We start from the raw sequence: 9,953 nt of genomic DNA, 5'->3' as shown, positions 1-9,953 counted from the left end.
ATTTTGTCTTTATTGTAATGAACAAGCCGTCTTTAGCTCCTGCTGTGCACTTTTGGAGGGTCTTCCATATGGTTACTGCTAAGTATTTTGGCATTTTCCCAACTGTTACAATTGGGTCAGTAGGGGGGATTGGGAGGAGTAATAAAACAAGGGTGACTGCAGCAGGGAGGAGTACCATTACTACACGCATAACAGCTTATTGCCTCTCATGCATTCAAGCAGAGCTCAATGCTATTCATTACAACAGGCAGTCAGGGCAAAGGCTTTTTTCTTAAAGTTTGCTCCAGGAAAGGCGAAGCTTTGCAAATGCAGGCTAAGTCTCTGAATTTAAATAACATCCTTACCTCACCTTTTCAGGACATCTAGAATAACTTTAGGAGGATCAAGACAATTAGATACTGCATATTGCCCTGACATTTATAAGGAAAGTTTTCACAAGTGGACTGGTAATAACTAAACTTAAGCAACAATAACAGGATCATCATACGTCCTGAAGGCCTTGATAGCTTATGAAAAAAAAATAAGGAAGAGAAGTCTGAGTTAAAAATCCTTTAAATATGATTCATAAAGCCAAAGGTGACTCACAGTATTGGCACTATTATTGGGTGTGTCTTCCCTATCAGAAATCACATGTGTGTGGGGGGAGGGGACATACTATTTGATTTCACAGAAGACAATGTTTCTTTTCAAGTACTAACAGATTGGGAAGGAAAAAAATGACAGTGGCATTGATTTGAAATAGCAAAATCATATATTATTATATACATATACACATACCTATAAACACATACAAAATGGAGTCAAACAATGAACAGTTCCTAATGCAGATTGTTTCTCATCTTTATGCTTATACACAGACTCTTTAAATAATTCATTATGCTTTTCCTTTAATATGATATAGAGCTTTTTCTCATAATAATATGGAGCTTTTTTTGTATTATACAGCTATATAGTCTTCTAATAGGTTCACAGTATACTCATGAATTCTTGACCGATCCAGATTAAAAAAAAAAAAGTTACATACATTTAAACCAGATACCATAAACAATTTAATGGATGGGGCGTCGGGGGATGGGGGGAGAGGGACAAATCTGTTTCAGTCAAGAATATCAAGCAAAAAAAAAAAGGCGTTTCATTAATAAAGTGGTTGCCCACTCAACTGTCCCCTTGCCCCTCCCCCGCCATCTCAAGCCTAGACACCAGATCCCCAGATGCCCGGCACAGGGCGGGGGTCGGCTGCATGCCTTGACTCCCTCCGGGAGGCTGCGTGTGGGTGGGCACCATGGAGATCGCAGAGCTCATCAGGAAAAGGGCATGAGCCCCATAGTCAGACAGTCATCGGGAACCGACCTCGGCCTTACCACCGCCCCTCCCCCAAACCCCTCCTCCCCAGGACTGAATCCATAAGGACAGCAACCGGAGGACCGTTCGGGGATGCACTCACACCTGCCCTAAGACCCTGGGTGGGTAGGGGGGGAAACCTACTTCCAGCTCCCCCCCACCATCCCCCGACCCCGGGACACAGAGGCAAAGCAATTAGCAGGTCTCCAGCACCGCCGCCGACGCCCTGCGTCCCCCGGCGCTCCCCACCCGCACCCCTCGCCCGGCCCCGGGTCTCGGCCAGTGGGCGCGCGCCGCGGGAGCTGGCGGCAGAGGGGCGGCGAGGGCAGCGGCGCGGCTTCAGGCGCCGCAGTGCGCAGGCGCCGCCGCCGTAGCGCGCAGGCGCCGCCCCGAAGTGACTTCTCCCAAAAAAGTGTCTTAGTTGGCGGTCACCTGAGCGACCGGAGCGGCGGCCGGCGGCGCCGGGCCCCTTCCTCCCGCGGCTCCGTCCCGGAACAGCCCCGCGCGCTCTCTGCTCCCGCGCCGCCCCGGGCCGCCCTCTCCGCAGACGTCCTGCGCGTCTGTCCTCTCCGTGTGTCCTTTCCGAATCGCGGGCCGAACCGGGCCGCCCGGGCGCAGTCGCTGACCATGGCGTCCCTCTTCAAGAAGAAGACCGTGGATGGTGAGCTCCGGCCCGGGCCCAGGCGCCCCAGCGTGGCCTTTTTCTGGGCTGTTTCATTATTTTTTTGTGAGGGGGGTGGCGGGGGTGGGGGCGAGATGGCGCTGTGGGAGGGAGCTTCCTCCCGAGGTTTCTCGCTGGGGGAGGGGGGCGGGGCTGGACCAACTGGCCCCACAGGTGACCGCCCTGGCGCGTCACCTCTTGGCTTGCCCGCGTCTGCTGACACGCCTCACCTGTCCCTGGCCGCTCGCAGGCTGGCCGCTTCCCTCTCGTAGCATCCCCACCTGCACTTCATTCCCCCGCGCCCCCCGCCGCCCGCCTGCCGGTGTCCGCGGGTTTCTTTCCTGGGACCCCGAGCATCCTCAGCGCGGGGAGGCTGCTGGTCCTCGCCGGGAGTCCGAGGCTTTGGGGCACCTGATGAATTTCGGGTGGGTTTTTCAGGGCGGGTGTCTTGCCTCCTGCAGTTGGGAAATGCCCCGGTGGGCGTTCCTACCGGAAACCTGTGGGTTGAGCTGTTGCTCTGCTGCAGTTTGGGGGGGGGGGGGGGTGGTGATGGAATAAGAGGAAACGGTAGGGGATGCCTAGAGGGCGGTGGGTCACGGGCGCCCGGTACCGAGTGAACTTCAGGCTTCGGCAACATCCGTCCAGATGGAAAAATAGATGCTCGGACAAATCAAGATGCAACGGGAGCGCGCGGGAAATGCGTGCGTTGAGGTCGTGGATCGCGGTGGCTCTCTTTGAAAGTTTGCCCGCAGCCCTGATTGATCAGTCCGGATTCCCCCGCCAGAGAATACCACACTATTGCAATCACAATCTTTGGGAATGGTAGAGAACAGCGTTCCCCCCCCCCCCACACACACACACACCTTCACCCCCATGACGTGTCGATCCTAGGTGGTTTCTGTTCTTTGTGAGGGTCCAATTGCCACAAAAGGAGCAAGGGTAGCAAGACAGTGATTAGTACAAACTGGGGGATCTGTCCAGATCCAGGATAACATCTTTCCCTGCTTTGTACACATTATTCCAGTGCCAGCAAGAAGGAGGGGGGCATGGAAGAGGGAGATGGAGGGGGGATTAACAAAGACTTTATCTTGCCTTGCTCTTCTATCCTTAACTTCAACATACACTGTTCTTTTACACTAATTTATCATATAATTTAACTTACTTTTGTTTACTCTTAAGAGGATGCTAATTTTGCTTGCTTAAAATCTTTAATATTTTCAATGACAAAAGTATCAGTTCTATTTTCTCATTGCATGGTTCTTAGAGCTTTTGACAATCTAGTGGCTATGAGATTGAAGTGTACAGCAGAATAAGTGAACGGGGGGAAGGACAGTAAGGATATGCAGAGAAGTTGTTTAATTATATTTACTTGCAGTTGAATTAATTCACCCCAAGAAATAATGTTTTTGCTAAACTGACTTGTTTGTGGAAAAAAGTCTTAAGGACTTTATTTAGGAACTCTGCTACTGAATCAGCCTGTGTGTGAAATTTATTAATATAAATCTTACCAGTGTATATTTACTATAACAATTTGCACAATTGATTTTTTTCAATTATGCCAATTCAGATCACTTAATAACATCTTAATTATAGATAACATGTATTTTCAGTATTTTGATATAGAGCTTTGCTGATGCCTTGATCCCTGGTTTTATTAAAAAAGGAGGTGTTTTGTTTTGAAGGTGACAGTATTCTAGCAGTAATGAGGCTATATATTATGAAGTATAGTGTATTTATATGCAGTTCTTCAAGATTCCCAGACTCCTTGATTATTGATCATAAGATCTTTACTGTGCTGTCTTTTTATCTGGTTCAGCAGTAATAAAATTCTGATATATAAGGGAAATGTGTTACTGCTTATAGATTTGGAGAATAATTGAATCTTGTTTCTTTGAATTGGCTGGAAGAGTTGCAGACTATATCATTAAAGACTACTGCACATATAAATTAAAAAGGGAGACAACATTACAGCACTTATTACTATGCAGAATAATGTTTAATTCATTTTTGACACAAAGAGGAACAAGTCTCTGCAGTGTATACTTTGGTCACAGAAATTATTGTAAAAATTACCTCAATGCCACAGAAGAGAAAGATTTGGTTTGAATTTGAAATTACAATTGAATACTTGATTTTCTTTCTGCTGATCTGTATACATCTACTATTGTGTAAAATTATGTGCTTATATACAATGTTTTTTTTCTAATTAGACTAATAGTCTCCTCATTTTTGAAGCTAATTAGGAGCCTATTAATCAGGATGTCATAAGGACTTGTCATATCTGCACTACTTACTATACATGACTCTTACAAACTGAAGTTATTTAAGCACTATGTATGTTTTGTTATTCTCTATAAAGACAAGTTTTGAGGCCCACTATATGGTAATATAAGTCTTAGCATTCTGTGTGCAGTATCTTACTTAATTTTCACAAACTCTAAAATTTCTGTTATTCCCACTATTGTGAAAGTTGAGAGGTTTAGTACTAAGTAGCTGGAGAACTGTACCAGTGTTATTTTTTTCTTAATAGTGATCTTATAGCAGATTTTAATTTTGCTGGTCTTGTTAAAGCATCTGATTCTCAACCCTTGGTAGTTACTTTTTAATTTTTACCTTTTTTGTCAGTGAGCTAGACTCTTTCTTCTAGAATTAGTAAAAGAATCTTTATTTCTAACAGGGTAGGACTGGAAACAACCCCCTCTCCCTGACTTTCCCTCAGTGCATCCAGTCTTTGTGTTTTTGAAACTTTTTTTTTTTTTTTTTTTTTTGCTTTTTGGGTCACACCTGGCAATGCACAGGGGTCATTCCTGGCTCATGCACTCAGGAATTACCCCTGGCGGTGCTCAGGGGGACCATATGGGATGCTGGGATTCGAACCCGGGTCGGCCGCGTGCAAGGCAAACGCCCTACCCGCTGTGCTATCTCTCCAGCCCCGTTTTTGAAACTTTTTGAAGGACCATATATATCTTCTGTATCCTCCACCCTCCACCTCATTTTACAGCATTTTATTTTGCATCTCATAATGATAACTCAACATCAGTGACTTATATGTCCATAAATCCAGTGGACTTTTTTATTACTGTGATACTTTGGGAACATGTTTTGTTTTAGATCTTCATAATTATTTCTTCCTTGAAATTTTGCTTGACTTCTATGCCAGGACTCTCTTAATTTCATGAAAATCTTAAAATCTCTCACTGTTCTTTTTCTTTTTTTCTCTCTTTGAATATTACATTTTTTTTTTTTATTGCTTTCTCCCTACCTCTAGGGTTGCTCTTTCTCTCTTAACTCTTCCTTTCCTTCCTTGCTTCCCTTCTGCACTCCTCTTTCATCATGGATTCTTTCAGGATCATATGGAATTCTCCAATAAGGCACATATCATCTTTCTTGATCTCTTCTTTGTCACTCTGACCATGTCTCTGACATTTTATTGTCAGTAATATAGTTCTATGTTCATCAGTATAGATCATGCTCTTTCTCACTTTGACATGTATTACTTATGGTGCTCCTATGTATAGACTTCTTTTTCTCTAGATAACTTGAATATCAAATGCTTTCTTTGTCTAATAATTCGGTGATGTAACCACAAACTATTTTAAGTATATCACTCCTGGTGCTTATATTTTTAGTGTCTTCTTTCTGAAATGCATTGATCTGAAGCAAAGTAAATTGTATGTACTTTCATAGTTGGAATATGCATACTCTGAATTTTTCTGTATTCCATATTTATAAGATTACTATCTTCAGCCAACATAGGAACATATCTGTAGTAGTTTATATTTTATAGACAAACCCCAGATATAAAAGTTTTTACCAGTCAGAGGTTGTGTGTCCAATATCCAGAGCTTGCTATAGATTACCTTCCACCTTGGATCTTTAGTGCATTTAGAGGTAAAATGTTGTGTGAAGTGCTGCAAAACAAAATTTTTTTTTCTTGCCTCATTGGGGTGGTAGCCATTTATGCTACTTATGCAGACTCCATAATATCTGATTTAGATTGTATATATTACCTACCATTACTACTGATGTGATGCCTTATTATTGTTTATGGAGAAATAAAAGTCACCATTTGTATAAACTGAACCCCCAAAAAACATTATTTGTGCTTTCTGCCAAACAAAACACAACATTTTAGTGGCTCTGCAGTACCCAAATATTTCCTAGATTGCTGTGCTCCACTGAGCTTCAACAGTGGAAGTTCAGGCCTACTTTACCTGAACACAGATCAGTTACCAGTTCATAGTAATGATCAGTATTTATCTAAACCCATTAGTGCACTGCACTGCAGTGCCTCTCATTTTCTCATTTATCTTCGCAGAAAATTACCCTTTACCAACTTTTTAATGGAAGCTGTGATGGTGCCAGTACCTGTGTCTTTGAAAACCTAAGGGGACTCATCTAAAATATGACCTGCCTCAAAACTTCTTGAAAACACTGATATTTTAATAATATAAACATTTCTTCAGTGAATTTCTCAGGCTTGAGTGAGAAAGATTTTATTGGGGAAGAGAGAGAAAGTATCTCATTTTACTTGATTTTATGCTATTGTTAACTTGCAAATAAAAAACCTGAAATGAGACATAACTAAGTACTTATTGGGAATTTGAGAATTGCAGTTCAGTATATTTCATTTTTAGGTAAAAACTTTAGGACTGAAAATTGGAATTTTTTTAAGAAAAAAAAAAGAAAGATGAAATAAGTGGTTAAAGAAAAATAATAGTAATGATAAGTTGTTATTAGCTATCCGTAGTTGATTACTGGTTACATTCTCTGCCAAAATCCACAGCCCTCAGTATTTATGATCAGGATTTCTGTTCTCTTGCTGTTTCTCTAGCTAAAATTACTAAACCAGTTGTCTAAGGTCTTTTGGCCCAGTACAAATACTTTCATTGTTTCACCATATAATACACACCCTCTTTTAAAGTGATTCTACATGTTTCTGTTTTACATATTACCATAGGGCTAGTAGACTCTCTGACACTTTTTTTATAGTATTACGTGTCTTCTCTCTAAGCAAGTCCTTCCGAGTTTTTCGACCTTTACCTAGTTTTCAAGTTGATTCTTTGATTCTGGACCATATTTTGGAGTAAAGCTGTTAGCATGCACCTCCACTGCCCTTTCTGTTCTGTAGAATTACATTTTGTTATTATTTCTTTGTCCTTTGTCAAACCCACTTAATTAAACTAATACCTTTATCCCTGATTTCCTGGAATACCCTTTCTAAAGCCAGAGAAATGAATTTGTTTTGCACATCAAATACTGATTTCTCCTCACCTGTTCTCATTGTCATTTTCCTTTTGCCAATGAATCAAGTTGCTTCCTAAAGCCATCATTTTCTAGGTATTGAATTTTTTATTTTTTACTTAGTGCTTGATATTTGAGCTGTTCCATTTGTTTTTTCTCTTCATCTACCTAAGAAAGTACTTCTACACAAAGCCAGGACCTCTTTCCTTATTGTTCATTGGTGAGCTCCACCAGTGGAAGTTGTTCAGGCCTACTTTTCCTGAACACATATCAGTTATCTTCTATTCATAGTGATGATCAGTATTTATCTAAAACCATTAGCGCACTATCCTGCAGTGCCGTAATATCTACCATTTCTTCCTGTACCAGCAGATACAGAGCTTGCTGGTGAAATCCAATGTAGACATTTCTTCTTTTGTGATACTGATCTCAGAAGTAGTTGATGAAGTTGGTATAAGACAGGATATGGGATCACAGTGTGCCCCTATCTCAGTTTATATGAGTCGAACTTTCACTCTAGCTGTCAGGCATTAAAAATCTTGTAGGTCAGTATTTACAGTCTTTTTAATTGAGACCCTTCTTTGACAGTGTCTGCTTTTAGTACAGTGCCCCACCTCACACCTTTCTGGTCTGTTACCTGTCTGCCCAACAGGTTGGCCCCAAAGTCTTAACACCGTTGATCCCCGTTAATCCACTTTCCCCTTGTGGTCCCTTCCCTTGAAATATCCTGGAAATATGGGCATGGAATATCCATATGACCCCCCCAGTTGAGAATTACTCCACAGATCTATATTAGTTTCCTTCTAAAGAGATTTAAAAACATAAAATAGAAGTTAGTAGACAGAAAAGCCCAGAAAGCACAAAGCTTAATGTGTGGTAGAGTGGATACTGTGTGGTATCTATCTTTATGTTATACTTCAATAGTTCAGGGACTTCTCTAATAACAGAATCACTTTAAATAGCAACTAAGTGTCCATATATTTAGTTGATAATTACTTTTTGTTTTAATCTTCAAAAGTGTAAATTAAATGTAAATGAGCAGTATCTAGAATGAATGCTGTAATTCAAGTTGGGACTTGGGCTCAGATCCCAGTATAAAATTGTAGTGAAAAGAGGCTGGATCACATGGAAGGTCCTTTTGGTTTCACTTTTGTGCAGACCATATCATAGCCAAGAATCATTGCCATCTACACAATTTGACAATTTTCTGATACCACCTATTTCAAAGTATTTCACATTACCCCACAAAGTGCTGCACATAAAAATTTAGGATATGCACTTAAAAAGATTCCTATTTAAAATTTTTTTTTATCGTAGTTGTCCAAGCAGACAAAGCAGAGAAACTACAGAGAAACTACTAGGACCCACAAACTCCATCTTTTATAGTTATCAGCAGTATGAATAGTCATGTATGTACTTATCATTGTCTTGATTCAAAATGAAAAAAAGAGGGAGTAAAAACTATAAGGGAAGTATTTGATTATTTCAACACTTCACTTTTTTTTCTGGTAGAAGGATCACTGTCATATTTTGCTGCTAAATTATCAATCATCTTTCTTGAGAAACAATGCATTTCTTTATATATTTTATTATACACTTAACTATGTCTGTAAGGCAAATCCCTTTACGTTTCATTGTATATGTTTGTACTTATTCAAATCACTGCTAACTATAATGGCATGGTAATTGGTATTAAGAATAGTGAGAATACAAATAGGTACATAGAGTTCTTTGAAAGAACTTATAATCTTGGAAAGAGATCAGACATACTAAAAACTAGATTTACTGGTCTTCAGATCAATACAAATGTCTCAGAATCATTCTCCTATTATTTATTCTGCGTTATCTAGAAGAACAAATTGTTAAGTCTGGGTTTATTTAAACCATATTTATTATTTAAGTAGGACTTATTTTTAAAAATATAAAAAATAATTTATAGGAATTCATCTCATGGAAAAATACCTTACTGTTCTTTTCTACTTAATATACATCTTAAAGTATTATAGCTATGTTTTAATATGTAACATATGCTTTTGGTTTATGGCTTAAGAACTGTTTAAATATTAATAGATCTATTAACAACTGTAAGTGTGTAGAATCGCAGTAGCAGACTTAATTTTTTTCTTTTCTAATATGCAGTGTTATGTTACACATAACACTTTATGTAACTTTATGTTACATAAAATCAAAATAAAATTAAAATGAAATTCTAACGATTAAATTATATGCTTTATTAAAATGTCCTGCCTTAATACTTATTTTTCAATGAGAGCTAAATCTGTCTTATATTATCTGATTCTCTGGCATAGACTAGCTGTTTCAACAGTTAAATTAAAGACTGGTATTATCTGTACTTAGTAGGACCCCCACAGTTTAAGAGATCAGTCCCATAAGACTGTCCTTATTTCAGAAGCCTGCTACAAAAATACCATGTCCTTCTGTCTCACGTTTGGGAGTACCCACAATTCCTTCTTCTAGTTTCCTAATTTGCTAGATCATAATAACTCTTAGCACACAGAAAAGTGCTTTACTTATTACCTATTTTTATGAAGGATCCAACTCAAGAACTTTCATTGGAAGCAGGGTATTAGGGGTGGGAGTCATTTAATTTCTATGTCCTAACCCAACCGCTCCCATGCTCCCATTTCCTTTAGTCAGGTTCTTCCGTCTCTATCACTTAGCTGTACCTCCTGGCTGTACCTCCTTA

General features: G+C 40.0%; 1 protein-coding gene across 1 annotated transcript in view; it reads left to right on the top strand.

Moving 5' to 3' along the window:
- The first annotated feature begins 1,703 nt into the window (after positions 1–1,703).
- The window catches only part of CHMP2B (charged multivesicular body protein 2B), a 28,138-nt gene continuing 19,888 nt past the window's right edge, over positions 1,704–9,953 (top strand). Inside the window, exon 1 of the mRNA XM_004606997.3 lies at positions 1,704–2,002. Coding sequence (XP_004607054.1) covers positions 1,969–2,002 — 34 coding nt within the window. The 5' untranslated portion in view covers positions 1,704–1,968. The remainder of the gene's footprint in view (positions 2,003–9,953) is intronic.

The sequence above is a fragment of the Sorex araneus genome, chromosome 2 (genome assembly GCF_027595985.1).
Source record: "Sorex araneus isolate mSorAra2 chromosome 2, mSorAra2.pri, whole genome shotgun sequence".
Lineage (NCBI taxonomy): Eukaryota > Metazoa > Chordata > Mammalia > Eulipotyphla > Soricidae > Sorex > Sorex araneus.
This window is presented reverse-complemented; position numbering and strand designations above follow the sequence as displayed.